This window comes from Anguilla rostrata, chromosome 1 (genome assembly GCF_018555375.3).
Source record: "Anguilla rostrata isolate EN2019 chromosome 1, ASM1855537v3, whole genome shotgun sequence".
Classification (NCBI taxonomy): Eukaryota; Metazoa; Chordata; class Actinopteri; order Anguilliformes; family Anguillidae; genus Anguilla; species Anguilla rostrata.
The window spans coordinates 69,344,450-69,361,743 of record NC_057933.1 but is presented as its reverse complement, the minus strand read 5'-3'; the positions used below and the strand labels follow the sequence as shown (position 1 = coordinate 69,361,743).

Genomic DNA, 17,294 nt, shown 5'->3' with positions numbered 1-17,294 from the left:
CATTATCATTTCTGCAAAAAATGCCCTCCGTCAACTGTGGACACCAAGCGCACGCAGACAGGCACCTGACCTTTACAGCGCCGACGCAGCGCGTTCCGCCCGGCTCCGCCTCCTCCTTTCACTCCGTCCGCCGGCCGATCAGCGCTGACATTTTGTCGAAGGAGCGCGCGTCGCTAGCCCGCGGTCACCAGGCGGGCCTGCTGCAGGTGCCCCATTGACTGGAGGAGTCCCTCTTGCACGATGAATCGAGGACAAACACCGCTGATGTAAAACCTCCCTCGCCGCGCGACTCTACGGGCAATTACGCACCCCCCTTCAGGGCTGTCGGCCATTTTGCTACAGGACCGCAGGGGTTCGGTGTAAATCCAGTGTATTAGCAGGATGAATCATCCAGCAGCCTCCCGGGGTATTCAACTGGAGGACAGAACAGAGAGACTCCCTTAGTCACCGCGTCTCTGATCTTTGTGGATGGGGCAGGTGGTGAGAAGGCTGCTAATTTCTCCCAAGCAATGTAAGCTCCTTGTGTGCCGACAGATTAATCTGACATCTGAACAAAACAGCAACGTGATGGCTCATACTGTATTCCGGGAGTATGTGGTCCAGGCGCAAGAGACTGGGGCCAGATTGAGGACTTTCAACACCAGCAACGAGGAACAGAATATTTACCCTAAAGTTTAGCCACAGCACAACAGGCACCATAGTTGAGTAGCCAAATGGCAACAACATAGATTTTAATGGATAAATGTAGAATCAAATTGTACTGTATTGAAATTTCCGTCTGTTCTTCATAACTCAGTTTATGTGAGTTGCTTACAAATATACTGTTTATTTTAGAAACTGTCTGAACGGCACATGTAGCATTTATGTAGTATATAAGTGCCCACTTTATATGTGTCAATAAATAATGATTTATTTATGTTCAAATTTTATTGCTTTGCATATTGCATAAGAATGAAGAAAATAAATAAACTTTGCACCTCAAATCCTGCTGATGTAATGTTCAGCCTGTTTTAAAAGTTCATATAGAACATACCATATAAGATAACCAAAACTACTGCAGCATTAAAGGTAAAAAGCCATACCCACTGCCGAACCCACTCTTTGGATAAGAGACTGTGGAGATCTGGATATTATGATTGTTGGAGTGATGCTCATGCTAATAATATCTAATTGAGTAATCAACAGAATCTGCAGCCTTGTTTTGCTAAACCGAAGGAGCGTCATAAGGGGAATGTTGATCAGGCTGAACGCCCCAGCAGAATTCGGCGTCGGCGCGCTCCAGAAGCGTCTGAGCGGAGGCGCGCGCGCCGCACAGCCGAGGCGGGCGTGGCGTCCTCGGTCTCATCAACGGCTTCTTGTATTTCGATCTGTACCTCGGCGTTCTGATTCTGTGCCGCCGCTGTTATCCGCCAGTGTCACCCCCCCCTCCCCCCCCCCCCCAGGGAGGCCGCGGTGACACTGGCAGTGCGGGAGCCGAGGCTCTCGGGGCTGGGGAGAAGAGCAGGACTCCAGGTGGCAGCGAGACAGGAAGCTGACACCGCCGCGCCCAGCCGAACCTGCGGGACGACCTTGGGGGGTTTCGGGGGCCGACTGTAACGTCTCCCCCGAGGACCGCGGCGCTCTTCCCGGCTGACACGCGTTTTGTCAGGTGGTGGCAGGAAAGCCGCAGTTTATCCCTGAGATTTCGGGGATGTGTTGTTCTTCTCTTTCATCCTCGCCCATTCACTGGTCTCCCCCCCCCCCCCACCCCCCTTGGCCCTTTCTTCTTTCCGCCCTTCATCTCCCCTTTTTTGCCATGCAGACTCCTTCTCACCCTTCACATGCAGCTTCCTCTCGCTCTCTCTCTCTCTCTCTCTCTCTCTTTCTCTTTTCTTCTGTTACTCTACATGCAGCTTCCACTCTCTCTCTCTTTCTCTTTTCTTCTGTTACTCCACATGCAGCTTCCTCTCTCTCTCTCTTTCTCTTTTCTTCTGTTACTCCACATGCAGCTTCCTCTCTCTCTCTCTTTCTCTTTTCTTCTGTTACTCCACATGCAGCTCCCTCTCTCTTTTCCTTCTGTTACTCCACATGCAGCTCCCTCCCTCCCTCTCTCTCTCTCTCTCTCTCTGTGAGCAGTACATTGCTGTTAGATTCACAGAAACGGTTACAGTAGGTCCTTTTCTGAGACGCAGCGAGAGAACGGCAGTGAAAGAGGGAGCGAGTGCGAGGGACTGAGAGTTAATTTGTACAGCAAAGCCTTCCCCCCTGTAAAGACTGACCCTGATTTCTGAGCAAACAAGACACCTGCGACACCTCACTGCTCCTGCTGTAGACTGCACAAACCCACACGCACGTAACTGCGCACACACAAATTCACATACACACGCACACACTCACATGCACACACGTGCGCACACACACGCACGCGCACACATAATGCTCGTGCACGCAGTCAGGCAAGCTCACAGAAATACGGACGGATAGCTGTGCTCACACAGGAGGTTCCTCATTGATGCCCATGAAGATGAGTAGGCATGAGCTGGAGTGTGCAGCCCATGAGTATTTATTTTTACATTCTCTCTCGAACGCATTTCTTGGGATAGTCAAGTGTTGAATCTTTTAGTTAAAAAAATGACCATATTTTTGTAATTGTATAGGCATGTATGTCGACTGTTGTTAATTTTATGATGATTAAACTATATTTTAATTTTATTAGTCGTACAAGTCCAGCTTGACATTATGATCTTATCAAAAGCATACACTTATCAGCAACAAATGAAGTGGACGACATCACAGATTTTTAAATATTCATTCAACATCAGCAGCCAGAACTAGACATACATATTATTCTAGCCTTGTATATGACAAATGATAGCTTGTGCATTGTGTACATCATATAAAAGTAAATTTGTAAATAAATTATTCAAAATAAAATGGACTCTGAATTAGAGACTGAGTGCATGGAGATGTATTTGTGTTGGCATACCTTTCAGCTGATGCACTTATGCCATATTTTGTCATTGAAAGGAATACAAAAAATGTAAATACAATAAGACTAAATTAACATTTATTCATTATACAATCATAGCAAGCCAAATGTCAATGTTGTTTGTGATCATTATTATTGTGGTTGTTAATAATAATAATAATAATAATAATAATAATAACAATAATATAGTGTTTATTTCTTCTGTTGTTATAACTTGTTCACACTTTTATCCTTGATTGTTCTTATTTATGTCTACGAACAACCACCCAATTGAACGCAAGCGAGGCTGGAGCGAAATGGTGGGAGGGGAGGGGTGGTAATTGGAGGTGTAACCGTCTGCGCGTCCTGGGGCGTCGTCGTAAGCGAGTCGCTTTATTAGATTGCCCTGCATCGATCCTTGTTGCCAGAGCGTTGACTAATTTCCAGGCGGAGAGAAGCGATCAATACACTAGGATTCAATCTAGCCTGAATACAGAAAAAGTAATTTATTGTAATGATGACGCAGAATATAAAACGGGAATACACCGCACCCGTGAGGTTAAGAATCGTAACTGCATGATGAACGCTTATGGTTGGAGTCAGTCATTCGAACACCCACATACTATACAACATCGTCTGACAAACGTAGCCTACAAACTGACTAAAGGAAATTATATGGAAACGATATTTCCCCTGCTAATACGTTAGCATGGTAAAGTTTCTGACTTTATAAACTTTTCTTAAACGAGTTGGGTTTAACTGCACATAAACGGACACGGATATTTTTGATAATACACAATATGTCGTAAAATAGCCTGTTCATGTTTTTTCAATACCTACGTGGCATGCGTGCAGTTTTTTCAATTGTTCGGTTAATGTATAATTAGGATTCAAAACCGTCTGTCATTCGAAAATATGTAAGCTATGGTACATTATATATCCATATAATAGATGCAGAAAAGTGTTTGTCCTTCAAATAAGTAACCTACCCTTATTCAGTCTGTCATTATATCAAATGGAAAGGCTGCACTCAAAAGAATTACGTTCTTTTATTTAATGACGTGCAGATACTTTGTGTTACACTTCATTGTGAAGATCGAATATGGCCTTTTATTGTATATATTGTGTAGTTCATTTGAATAAATGCGCTCCTTGGGATGGTGTTTAGACTAATAAAGCACTTCTCACACTTCCGGCGAACTTATCCCCACTTTAACCGAGTAATTTCAATCGTCGCTCATTATTGTTTCATACGTATTTACATTTTCAAGTTATCAAATGCTACAATGGCGTATTGTATTTGGAGAAATACACCTTTAAGGTAGTGACATGCTTCACAATTTATAACAAGCACGTATAATGCAGTGGCATAAATGAAATAGCCTATCCGTCATGTTCGGTTTAAGGTTGTCATGCAGATAAACAGACACCACACGGACTCGCTGATACTGATATTCAGTTTACGGTCTACTTTGTATCAAAGATTTTATTTCATACATTATGGTCATTGCTTGAGTCACACAGTGATTGACTGGAGATGCAATATGACTGCTGAAACGCAGGTTTGATCCACTTCAGGTTTTATCGGGAGCAGATTAGACACAAACGGCTCTGAGGCCGTGAAATATAATAAATGTAGGCCATCTTATCGAAGTCCCATGTCTGCAGCCTCATTAAAAATGTGTGCGAGTGAGTCACACCCGGCTCTGAAAGGAGTTACGTGCAAACAGCCCTTCTGGGAACAAAACCTGGAATGACTTCAGCCATTTTGCAACGGCAGGCTCGCTACCATTCCACCCCCTAGCCCTTGTTTGCAAAAGCATCGTTTGCAAACAAACCAACAACAACAACAACAAAAAAAGAACTGGCCTCCAGTTAAAATATTTTTTTTCGGAATAAATAAAAACGTGATCCACATGTACCCGATTCTGAGCGAGTGAGCGCTCTCTCTCAACAGTACTCTCCAGACCTCCTCCGGATTTCAGTGTTTCCAGTTTCCCCCGCTCTTTTTATGACCTGTCTGTTTGATCTCGGTTATCTCTCTGATCCCTCTTTGACATGATCCTTCAGTGCCCTGCTGCCCTCTGCCCACAGCAGGTTCATATGCACAGTGGGGGGGGGTTGGGTGGGGTGGGGTGGGGTGATGTGGGGCTTCTGTAGTGGGGCCTCCCTGCAGTCCTCATCACTCCCTGGAGTTACGCTCCTCCTCCTCGTTCTCCAGGTGATAGGCCGGCCTGTAGCGGGTCACGCCCCTGCCGTCCACCACCAGCAGGGCGGAGTTCCGGGTGGTGTTGTCCATGCTGCCCAGAGAGGTGTAGCTGCAAGGAGACAGGCGGTCAAACCCTCAGAGCACGGCACTGACCGACAGGTGGGGGAGACGGGCGGGGAAACCAAACGAGGAACCGGACGGCGAGAGGCTCGGAGAAGCGGGCAACTGAGAGAGAAGAGCAGAACGCCTGATCAAAGCGTCTGCGCATAAAAAGGCTGTCTGAAGTTTGGCTTTAATGAGATTTCTTCAAGTAGAAAAATATCAAGTAGAAAATACAAGCTTGTCTTAAGTTAAGTCTACTTGAGACCAATATTGTAAGAGGAGCTTTTTTGGGTTTGCGGGTTTTGATGGCCACCATTTAAGCCCTTCTGTAAGTCGCTTTGGCTTAAAGCGTTTGCCGAATTCCCAGAATGCAATGGTAAGAGGGGCGTCGTTCTCACCCTTTGTCGTACAGGATGCAGTACGGCACATACAGGGTCCTCAGGAACGACCAGATGTCGTGGTACGTCCAGTCCTGGAAGAGAAGGCGGGGAGGACACCATTAATATGTTTCACGTGTGAAATAGCAGCAACATAAAGGCCCAAACAAGAAAAGCTGCAGGCGACCCTCCAGCCAAAAATGATGTCTGCGTTCCTGATTGGCTCTATTACCCACTCAGAGGCTCTTCGGAATGATAACAGTGAAAATTAATGTTGCTGATTATGCATCAGTACTTTAAATTATGATGGGAATGTAATCACTTTGCTCCTGTGGAGGAGCACCATCATTTGATTTCAGGTTTGAGATGTTCCATTAATTAATTTTATTCATTTTCTTTTCATCTTAAATTAGTCGCACTAAGCTGGAAATGACACCTGGCCGGTTGCCGGGTAAATAAATCGAACGTTGCCGTTTCCGTGCGTGCGCGACCAGGGGAACGTTTCTAAAGCCCTTTCCGGTGTCGTGCGGCTGGCTCAGCCTGCTAAGGCATTCCACCAGTGTGCGGATGCAGCAGACATTCTGGTGTCGAATCCGGAATGTTCCGTCGCTGACTGTGGCGCACCGCGGCACCCCAGGGAGAGGGAGGGACGAGGGACGAGGGGAGGGAGGGAGGGAGGGTTTCGATCAGCAGGTTCGCCCCCATGTCACTGGGCACCAGCAACCCGCGCTGGTTCACCAGTCCCCTGTCGTGCCAGGCTGTGTGCAGTGTCTGCATCTGAAGCGTACTCCCTGACACAGACACTGCACAGCTCAGCTGGCGGGCTGAGGACTATGAAGAGGCACGGGCTGGCAGCGCGTGTGTCGGAGAAGGGAACGTGCCAACCTGCGTCATCCCAAATCAACAGAGGATCGCACGGCAATAAACAGGCCCAAAAACTACAATTACACACTCCCAACAGCGAGAAGAAAGAATGAAACTGGATAGGATAACAACTGCTTAAAAAAACCCTACGCCAAGCATGAAGTGGTGTGAACAAGCGCTAAGTACCCCTAATCTAGGACAGGGGCGGGGCGGCCCTGTGAGAGGGGGTGGCACACAGGGCGCGTCCTCACCAGCAGCGGGTTCACCCTCATGTACTGGGGCCAGCCCGGGTCGGTGGGGCACAGGGGGGTGAGGGTGTGGGAGTACGGGTCGCTGCGGCGGGTGCCCATGAGGACCGCCCTCAGCTCCGGCCTCCGCTCCTGGACCTCGCTCAGGGCCTGCCGAATGCTGCCCTCCACGGAGAAGAGCTCCAGGTCGTACCTGCGGGACAGAGGGGGGGGTGAGCCGCGTCCGGGGCCCGGCGGCGTCGCCCGAATTCCGCGCGGCGAAACATCTTTGTGTGCGAGCAAACAAGCAAGCCCCCGGACACAGAGCCAGACAACAGCATCGCAGGCTCATTACCCCCAATCCATCCACTTTAATGCTGAACACCGAGCAGAAAGCCAGCGGGGACCGCTTTCTAAGTCCCTGGTAGGCCTCCAAGTTTTTTGGGAGATCGAACCTCCAACCGTTTGAGTCGGGTTGCAGCGTACACTAATCACTACCTCCAAAAGCAGCGCACGGCGCTCACCCACGTCCACACCGGGGGGGGGGGGGGGGGTTTGGGGGGTAAACAAGTGAGGCTAGCCGCTAAACTAGCGCGCCGCTAAATGCTACCCTCCGCAGTGCACCGCTCTAAATCATGCCTATTTATGAAGGAGCCAGACAGCCGTGCCAAATACCGCCCTCCCCGGGGAGTGCAGGGGAGACGCGGCTGCCGAATCCTGCCCTTCGCTCAGAAAGGGCTCTAAATAATAAGAGCGGGCCGTGAGTTACATCAGAGCACAGCGAGGGGATGATTACTCTTCCCTGCCCCCCCCCCCCCCCCCCGACCCCCCCCCAGCTGTTAATCACATCTGGAACACAGGCAGACTCTAGAATATGGAGGGAAACAGACAGGAGTAATCCTTACACCTGCGGTTGCACAGTCTCTGATTAGAGCACCGGTAATCCCTTAAGTCCTTGTTACAGGAAAGCAATTTACACGCAAGGAAAGAGCGCGCGCACAGATCGGGTGCGACGCGACGGCACGCCGTGGCACAGGTACACGACGCGATGCATCACAACTCCAACGCCATTTCAGTGACAGAGAGCGTGAGTGACATCCAGTCGCCTATAAGACGTAACATGACTACACGCATACAAAAATGTCATAAGTTACAAGCTGACTTACAAGCATGCAGGTAATACCGTGTCAAAGATTTTAAAAAATGGCCGGCTGGATCAGGCTGAGGCTGAAGTTCAGGACATTTCAATTTCCTTAAAAAAAAAAAAAAACTGCTGCTACGTGCTTTAGTTTTGTCACACCTTGCAGAAACCGTCGAGAGAGCCAATGAGAGGGAACCCAAGAACGGGGGAGGTAACTAACATCTCCAGGTGATTATTATGCGACAAAGCCTCTGCGATGCGATTGGACGCCGCCGGAGGGCTTGCGGTCCGTGCGACCGGTCCCAGCGCAGCCGAACGTACGTTTTTTAAAGAACGGACCGATGTTCTGTCTGCTACGCGGCAGTCCGGGCCGGAGCGATTACATGCGACGCACGTCCCCCCCCCGGCGAGGGGCTACGTGCGGCACGGGCCGCAGGCGTCCGACCTTCACGCGTTCGCCCCGCCCACTCGCCCCCTCCCCTAATTGAACGGACAGCCGGCGCGACGGCTCGCGGGCAGCCAATGGCGCGGCTCCAGGGAGGCCCTGACAGGGTGAGTGATGGCGGGGACGGTGCCCTTGCTCACCAATCATTAGGCGGCGAGGCGGGGCTTCCAATGGCACACACACATTAAAAAAAAATAAAAATAAAAAACTGCACTTTTGAAAATGAAAAAGAAATTGATGTGAACTCCCGGGGAAAAAAAAAATTGGCCCTGGCAAGACAGTAAACATCAGGGCACACTCAAGCTAAAGGACGGCTAAGAGCACAGAAGACTTACTCTTCACTCGACAGCCTTTCAGCCAACGCCCTTCAATCGCACTCCCTTTTTCAGCCGCGTTAATGTCAACCTCACAGCGCATATAAATACCCACTTTCCACTTCACCAGCAGGCTGCCAGAAAGAAATCAGCGATAATGGAATTTAAAACAGTTTTAAAAAATACTAATTTTTTCCCCCCGCAACATTTACATGTTCCATATCCATGCAGCGTGTGAGCCCTCGTGCATGCATGCTTGTGGACCGCGAATCTATTCAAATCCAGCTTTTATCAGAACAACTGAACGATTCTGTTCACTCTCTCCCCCAAAATCAGGGGTTTCTCTGCGCATTAAGTTGCTTTGCACGTTTTTATCATCACATTTTTATATGCGTTACATTTCCAGACTGCAAGAAGTGGTTTATACGTGAAATCACTGTATTTATTGGCCAACAGATGCCAATTCGCGCGCTGTTATGGACAGGATGAGCACTACCGTGTCAGCGCATGCATGACACTACAGCTACAGAGAGACAGCGACGGGGGCGACGTGCGGCAAGGGCAGGAGACAGACAAACGACTTGCCTCTTTATGGTGTCCTGCAGGAACCTCTCCATCTCGGGGAAGGGGGAGACGATTCGAATGTAAAGTGCCTTGACTCGGTCCTTCCCCTCCGGGTACCTCCTGAGAGGGGGAGAGAGAGCGCAGTTTTAACAAGTGGGGCTCTTACCATTCTCCTCAGCGCCTCGGCCGCTGGAAGCGCCGCGGGCCCTGAAGCGCAGGCAGGGTGGGGGCCCCGCTCTGTCATTGGCTAACCGTGCCTGGGAGCCGGCAGTGGCAGGACAGGGCGGCGCGGCTCTAAATCAGTCGGGTTACCGGCCGCCTTCGCACCTCCGATTAGAATACCTGGGGCAGCGCGACTGGCGACCGCGCCGGCCAGGGAGCGGGAGGGTTCGGCCAGTCCGGGGGTCTGCGCTGCGTCGCTACCTGGCGCCCCCCGCTGGTGGATCGGGGAGCCCGTGAGAAGCGCGTGTTAAAAGCCGCGTGTGGAACGTCCAGCTCCGCTCTGCGCGGGCTGAGCTGTGCTCCGCGGCGTGGGAAGAAGCAGACGGGCGACACCGCGCGTTTCGGCGGAGGACCGCGGCTGTCTGCGCTTCCCCGAATCGGCAGCGGGGTTCGCGGCTGCGGGGGCGGACGGCTGGCCAATCCACATCAGGGTGGGAAGTGGACATTCTCAGACCCACAGAGGGCACCAAATTTATTTATTTATTAAATAAATAAATAAATACATGAGACTGACAAGCTAATAATTGCCATCAGAGAGAGATACATCTCTCATCCGGTGCTAGCCCTCTCCTGCAGTACTGTGTGCTCTGGCCCAAAGGAGTGCACTGAAGGAGTGCTCGTGCATCTGCTGCAGTGAGCCTTGCTTAAGGTGTGGCTAACGCCACCGTAACTCAAGCCAAAAGCGGCAGTTCCAGATCGGAGGGGGGCAATCTATTCACATCTAACTGAATAGATCCCTCCCCCAAATTTGGAACTGCCACTGAATCTTCACTCATCAAAAAAAGCCAGGCTTTCATTCAGCGGTGATCAGAGCCCATGAATAATGTCAGATGCCTTTTTGCAAATCTCTGATCAGCTCGTCGCGAGATCAGAGAACTTTTTTACTTTTAAGGTTCCTTTATTTCCGCTGCTATGATCTGAGACCTCAAAGAAAACTCACACAGCCCCAAAAAAAACAATGAATGTAAAACAGCTGAAAAAAGAACACCCATGAATATAAAATTTTAAGCACACACAAAACAAAAAAGGAGAAAAATATAAAATAAATCATTTAAAACCAACAAAAAAAAGAAACAAAAAGGACTCCAACACAGTCATCTGACCAAAACAGGAGAGGGAGAGAGAGAGAGAGAGAGAGAGAGAGAGAGATTTGGACACAGGTGTAGAGTTTTCTACTCATTATTATAACCCTGAATAAACTATGAAGACCTTCCTGCCAGCACAGATAAGCAGGTAATGTTATCTTCCTCCTGGCTGAGGTCTCACCTCTTCATAGCAGCATAGTACAGGTGCAGCAGGGCTGTGCAGTCCTTGCCCCCATTGAAGCCCACACAGATCTCTCCTGCTGAGTACTGATCCAAGGCCATCTCAATGGTCTTCAGCGCCGACGCAACTCTCTCTCCTAGCGGGGTGCCTGTGGGAGATGGAGTCCTAATGAGGATATTCTGCCCACCAATCTGTTGCACTTTTCTGTCCCCATCAGCTTGCATTTCTCACACCTCTGCATCCAGACTGGCTGGGCCTCTCCTGTAGAGCATGTCCCAACCTCCTTTCAAAACACCTCCTTAATTTTTCTCCATCTCTCCTCTTCACCAGTCCCCTGTCCCATCTCTCACTGCTGTTCCCCAGTGCCCTATCCCGTCTCTCTCACTGCTGTTCCCCGGTGCCCTGTCCCGTCTCTCTCACCGCTGATCCCCAGTACCCTGTCCCCTCTCTTATTGCTGTTCCTCAGTACCCTGTCCCCTCTCTTATTGCTGTTCCTCAGTACCCTGTCCCCTCTCTTATTGCTGTTCCTCAGTACCCTGTCCCCTCTCTTATTGCTGTTCCTCAGTACCCTGTCCCCTCTCTTATTGCTGTTCCTCAGTACCCTGTCCCCTCTTATTGCTGTTCCTCAGTACCCTGTCCCATCTCTCACTGCTGTTCCCCAGTGCCCTATCCCGTCTCTCTCACTGCTGTTCCCCGGTGCCCTGTCCCGTCTCTCTCACCGCTGATCCCAGTACCCTGTCCCCTCTCTTATTGCTGTTCCCAGTACCCTGTCCCGTCTCATCGCTGTTCCCCAATGCCCTGTCCCATCTCTCACTGCTGATCCCCAGTGCCCCGTCCCGTCCCTCACCGCTGATCCCCAGTACCCTGTCCCATCTCTCACCACTGATCCCCAGTACCCTGTCCCGTCTCTCATCGCTGTTCCCCAATGCCCTGTCCCATCTCTCACTGCTGATCCCCAGTGCCCCGTCTCGTCTCTCACCGCTGATCCCCAGTACCCTGTCCCGTCTCTCACCGCTGATCCCCAGTACCCTGTCCCGTCTCTCACCGCTGATCCCCAGTACCCTGTCCCATCTCTCACCGCTGATCCCCAGTGCCCTGTCCCATCTCTCACCGCTGATCCCCAGTGCCCTGTCCCATCTCTCACCGCTGATCCCCAGTACCCTGTCCCATCTCTCACCGCTGATCCCCAGTGCGTACACCTCCGCGGTGGCGAGGGAGATCGGGTCGGTCACCAGGGGAACCACGCTCCCCTTCGGCAGCTCCGCCACCAGCTGGCCCCGGGCCCGCTCCACCTCCTCTGCGCTGTCCGAGTCCAGCACCAGCCGCACCCGGTGGTAGTTACTCAGCCAGTCCGGGTACGAGCCCAGCGCCACCTTCTTCCCCCACACCCCCTGGAGCCGGGTCAGGACGGGCGCGATCTCCGCCTCGTCGGTGTCCACGAACACCTCCTGCGTGTGGAAGGTGGTCCCCGAGCCGGCGAACAGGTGCTTGAGCCCGTTGAAGGCCCGCTCCAGGAGGGAGGGGATCCCGGGGAAGATGTAGACGTTGCGCACGCTGACCAGCGGGTAGCGCAGCTGCTGCCCGGTCTGCGGGTCCGTCCCGTAGTTCAGCCGGGACGACTCGGGCACCATGGCCAGCTTCATGGCGGCGCTGTCCGGGTCCGACGCCCCGAAGAACTGCTCCACCAGCCGGGTGAGCTCCGGGTGCGCGTGCAGCCGCTCCCCGAAGGCCAGCGCCACGCTCTCGAAGGTGACGTCGTCGTGGGTGGGGCCGATGCCCCCCGAGGTGATCAGGTGGGTGTAGAGGGGGGAGAGGGCGGCTACCTCGCTGGCGATGACGTCCTGCTGGTCGGGCACCACCGTGATGCGCTGCACACAGACGCCCAGCTTACGCAGAGCGCGGCACAGGAAGGCACTGTTTGTGTCCTGGGTGTGTCCCTGAGAGGGGGGGGGGGGGACAGAGAGAGGGAGAGTAAGGGGGAGGAGAGGGAGAGAGAGAGGAGAGAGGGAGAGGAGGGAGGGGGCAGCAGGGGAAAGGGCGGAGGGGGGAGGATGTAATAATCAGGAGCAGTCATCAAAGATTTAAGATTTCACTCAAGGTCAAGGTTACAGCGGTGATGTAATAGGGGCTGACTCGTGATGGGTTAACATGAAAGGAAAACAGACAGGCTGGTACTACAGAGAAATGAAAGGAAGGAGCGGAGATAAAACCCTTAGCATTCATCCAGCAGACTCTCTAAATCCAGGGCAAATTACAGCTAAGCACACCAGATCTGGGTTCATGTTCGATGACACAGGTACGCTGAATAAGGAGCTGAACCCGTTTTTTTCCTTTTCATTACATTTTTTTTTCCTCTCATGGTCCTGTTTTTTTCCATTTGGGTCACACACCAACTGTATAAAACCCATGAAACGGTAAACGCACAGAGGCCTATGCTGAACTGAACTGACACCCTAGCTATACTGTAAGCAGCTAATCAGCTCTGTAATGGTGTAATAGCAGCTGTCTGAAAATCCAGATGAACATCACCAGTATGACACACCAGACATCTGAAATTTGTGAAACCCATTTGCACTCACGCCATATGTTTCCTTCTGTGGTTTGGTTCACAGTAGCTCTTCCACTGTTTGCAAAACGCGTAAAACAAACACATTAAATGTTATACTTAATCTAATCTTGGTAACAATAGCCTCTGGACTTAAATAGAACAGCTTTAATTTCAGGTTTTCAGGTGAAAGAACACAGCTGCCACAAGACAGATAATCTGCATTCACTTAAGTGTTTCCCACAGCGCTCTGTAGTTGAGGTAGTGCGCCTTGACTATATTCCACACACGCCTTAACTGAGAAATACTGAAAAAAATCAATAATCTGCTTCTTCGTGCATTACTTTCATTGAGACCAAAGCAATTATTAGACTAACCACGCACCTCAGTTGCACTGTTTTTCGTGTGCTTACGGAGCCAAAGCTTGAGAGTTTGACAAGCAAACCCACCCCCCAACCCCCCTGCCCGATCCCCCCCCTCGCACCCGTCCGATTGCTATTGACATTGCTAGTGACATTCAGAAAATCAGCCAATCTTCATTAGCCATTGTACCAAACATTGTCACTTGGAGAACTGAGTACAGATACGTTGGATTATGTGTGGATACCAAAAAAAAAAAAAAAATACAAAAATTAATTACTATACTAACATCACATTACATTACATTACGGGTATTAGCGACGCTCTTCAGCGACTACACACTTTACTAGCACTTACATTGTATCATTATACAGCTGGATATATACTGAAGCAATGCAGGTTAAGTACTTGCTCAGGATACAACGCAGTGTCCTTACCGGAATCGACCTGCGACCTTCGTTACAGCCATTTCCCTTTACCCATGTGTACACTGCCGCTCACGTTAATCACGTTAATCACTGCGCATGCACACATGAAATATGGCAAATATTCTCAATTCCTGAGAGTATTGTAAATAGAATCCTGCTGTTATGAGCTCACATCAGTGCATACTTAAAGGCCATAAAGCCATTTTCATTTGTCAGAATTTATCAGGTCTGCACAGGGCACTGGTATGTCTCCTCGTGGTAAATGAATGTTGACATAATTATGTTGCATCTGTCTGGTTTTATCAAATTTAAGTTAATTCTCGGATCTCGTTTGACAACTTGCAGCAGATTATTTGACCTTGCAAACTAGTAGCAAAAGCACAATTACAAAATCACACACACACACAAACGAAACAAAAAACTACCTCACACAACCATAGACAGCAGGAAATGCAATGGGTTGACAAATATTAAGAATGGCTCATACATATGACGCAGGGAGTCAGTACAACACTGGGAAGGATGAAATTTAAGAAAGGGGGAAAATACAGGAATTTTCTTTGTGTCGACCTGAAGAGGTAAACATTTCATTTTGCCAATATCTTGAATTTCCTAGCATAAAACAAGTTTCCTCCTCACCTTGAGTATCTCATCGCCAATGATGATGATTGCAGCAGTGACAGCGTCCCCATCTCTGCGGGAGGAGGTACTGCAGGACTGATAGGTTTGGGACATGGCAGTGACCTGAGCTCCCAGTCGCCTGACACGCGCCGCTGCTCTGCACAGTTTAGGCAAGGCCTGCAGCATTCAGGCCGGCTGAAAGGAGGAGAGATGGAAAATGGGGATATACCTAATTCTTAGAGACACAACTTAACTACAGAGAGCGATAACCGAATGACTAAGCTAGTTAGCATATCATGAAATAGTCACAGTGACCGAGCAAAAGTTCAAGTTTACAGATAAGATAGCTGCACGAGTTATACATCCATTCGTACTGTTATACTTAAACGGTTACCGTTTCCAATCGGGACACTTGCAATGAAAAGTAATTCAAATATAATCTGGATTTTCGAAAGGGAATGTACAGATAACTTATTTTAGCGTCGTGCAATATACACATATATAGCTAGTACTGAACCCGTACCGGTTTGTTAGAAACCAGTTAGCGCTAAGTAACAGATCTAGCTAACGATTGCTATTTAACTGTCGTGTTAGCTAGCAATATTCAAGTCAACGACCTAACTTTAGCTTTTTAACTGGCGACTTGTCAGTCAATAAATAACCGATCTAACCTTTAACTTTGATTTAGCTAACTGTCGAGTTGACAATATATTATAGTAAATTATTTGAATACAAAGTAATGTGTCCGTTGGCTCACCTCTTATCTTAAAGTAAATCACTCACTCGTAGCTGGTTATCTGATAGATGCAGCGTACATATGTATGTCATGCATGAGCAAACATGGGGACACGTAATTTTACAAGTAGCTAGGCTGGGGCCACTAACTAGCTCTAGCTAGGGAGTTAAACAGCTTGTTAGCCATCAATGCATTCGTAGCATGGCAACTCACACGGGTCATCTCGCCAATATCGGTTTCTATCACCTCCGATTCGCGATATAAAATGCATATGTTTACTAGCTTTATCATTCTTATTGCCATTAGATCTATCATTCCTATTGTAATATAGAGGTCTGGGCATGGATGCGGTGTGCTTACTAGCTACCTCGCTAGCTAACTAATAATTTACCTTATTAATCGCAAGCGTTCTTGTCCGGTATCACCACTCCTCGCTGTCGCTTGTAAGCCCGACGACAACAAAATGACCAATCATAGCTAAAGGAGTGTCGTTGTTTACCTACATAGCCAATGAATTTGTGAGAAGGCGGAGTTAAAGATCTGTCTAGGAAGTGTGCAGTTGTGTTGCACTGAAATCTTACCGAACCATCATAATAAGTGTGTTTCTTAGATTCCGTTTCAGAGCGGTACAATTTCCCGTTCTGTTAGTGATGTGTTTGCCCCATGTTTAACAATAACGTGAAAATAATAGTGTTTTTAAGAAGCAGGCAATTTATGTTGTGTTAACATGACACTGTAACCACAACTTAGATGGTTATATTCCTCGATAATGTTAGCTTCTATATAACACAATTACAGCTTTTATTTATAAATAGATCAAAACTCTAATTATGGCAAGCTCCTGCTTCAAGTCTAAACGTTAAGCCAATATTAATTTTTCTTTTTTTTAAAAAAAAAAAGCTTAATTGCAGGATGTTGGTGTAGCAAGTACCGATTTATGTCACTCTAATAGATACCACAAGGGGGCACTTATGTACAGACCCTGAACTCACACAGGCACTCTTGATAGGTATGTGGTTAGAAGTTGACATTTTATTTAAACGATGACATGGAACCTGTTTCACTAAATAACATCTGAGATGGTGCTGTGCGTATAAGATCTCATTTGTATAATATTGTTAATGTCCCCCAAAGCACTATATTGAAGTCCCACAAAGCACTGAGACACCGTTACTCTCCAGGATGGGAGGTGGAACAGTCAGTGACAGGACAGTGTCCTGTAAACAAATTATATTCTTCCCAGTGTAACTCTGCCCTAACGCACTGAGGATATCTTGTTCAATGTGTTACACACTTATTTTTCAGCTTTATGCCAGGGGCTCCATTTTGTGTTCCCTGCTGTGTCTGCCCCACCTCCCTCCACCCTTCTTTATGAGGGCATCACTGAGAGATTTGTGGAGTAAAAGGCATGTGGGCCTCTGTACAGAAGTACAAGGATCATATGAAATTAGATACTAAGAGAAACAGAACCATACATTGTTTAATTGTGAATCTAACCACTCCTTTAGCCAATTAGCTTTGACACAACAAAGGGTTATTTTAAAGAAAATATTTTTTTTATGGGGTTTGTGCTTGGAGATTTATCTTGTAGCACACATGTACAAAACAGCATATAGCCGTCATGCCCGATAAGCACACATCAAACAGTTATTTAGATGGCAGGTGTGTCACATGCGCATGAATTCAACTGGCTTAATAAGGCTGATCTGAGTCTGGTGACCCCAGGTTGTGAAGGTGTTGAGTGACTGCTGTCCCAGCTGAGGAAGGAAGCTAGTTGTGCCATGGATAGCAAAACTGCTGACGCACACATGACAAAAATATTGATGCTACGGCACAGGTTTATGTGATAACTGGGACTGGGAATTCTCCACTTGCAGAACACAGGAAAACTTGGATACGATATTGTTAGGAAGCTTGTCCCTACAT

General features: G+C 48.7%; 1 protein-coding gene across 4 annotated transcripts; it reads right to left on the bottom strand.

Annotated features, from left to right (window-relative positions):
* Positions 1-4,393: 4,393 nt before the first annotated feature.
* On the bottom strand, positions 4,394-15,880 carry flad1 (flavin adenine dinucleotide synthetase 1). Of its 4 annotated transcripts, none has more exons than XM_064354233.1 (8): positions 15,760-15,880; positions 14,651-14,827; positions 11,856-12,615; positions 10,679-10,826; positions 9,212-9,310; positions 6,751-6,940; positions 5,657-5,730; positions 4,394-5,265 (listed from the first exon to the last, which is right to left on the bottom strand). In XM_064354233.1, the coding sequence occupies exons 2-8, from the start codon at positions 14,816-14,818 to the stop codon at positions 5,130-5,132; spliced, it is 1,575 nt and encodes a 524-aa protein (XP_064210303.1). In that variant the 5' UTR covers positions 14,819-14,827; positions 15,760-15,880; the 3' UTR covers positions 4,394-5,129. The 4 variants fall into 4 exon arrangements, with proteins under 4 accessions (XP_064210303.1, XP_064210312.1, XP_064210321.1 ...); XM_064354242.1 differs by lacking the exon at positions 15,760-15,880 and adding an exon at positions 15,390-15,737; XM_064354251.1 differs by lacking the exon at positions 15,760-15,880 and adding an exon at positions 15,027-15,151.
* Between the last annotated feature and the right edge of the window lie 1,414 nt (positions 15,881-17,294).

What these genes read in the sequence shown, in the direction of transcription:
- flad1 (XM_064354233.1), bottom strand. Translation starts at nt 14,818, where the DNA reads ATGCTGCAGGCCTTGCCTAAACTGTGCAGAGCAGCGGCGCGTGTCAGG. An exon ending in TTGGCGATGAGATACTCAAG is followed by an intron (nt 12,616 to 14,650) that starts GTGAGGAGGAAA and finishes CCCCCCTCTCAG; the next exon opens with GGACACACCCAGGACACAAA. An exon ending in TGCATCCTGTACGACAAAGG is followed by an intron (nt 5,266 to 5,656) that starts GTGAGAACGACG and finishes GTCTCCTTGCAG; the next exon opens with CTACACCTCTCTGGGCAGCA.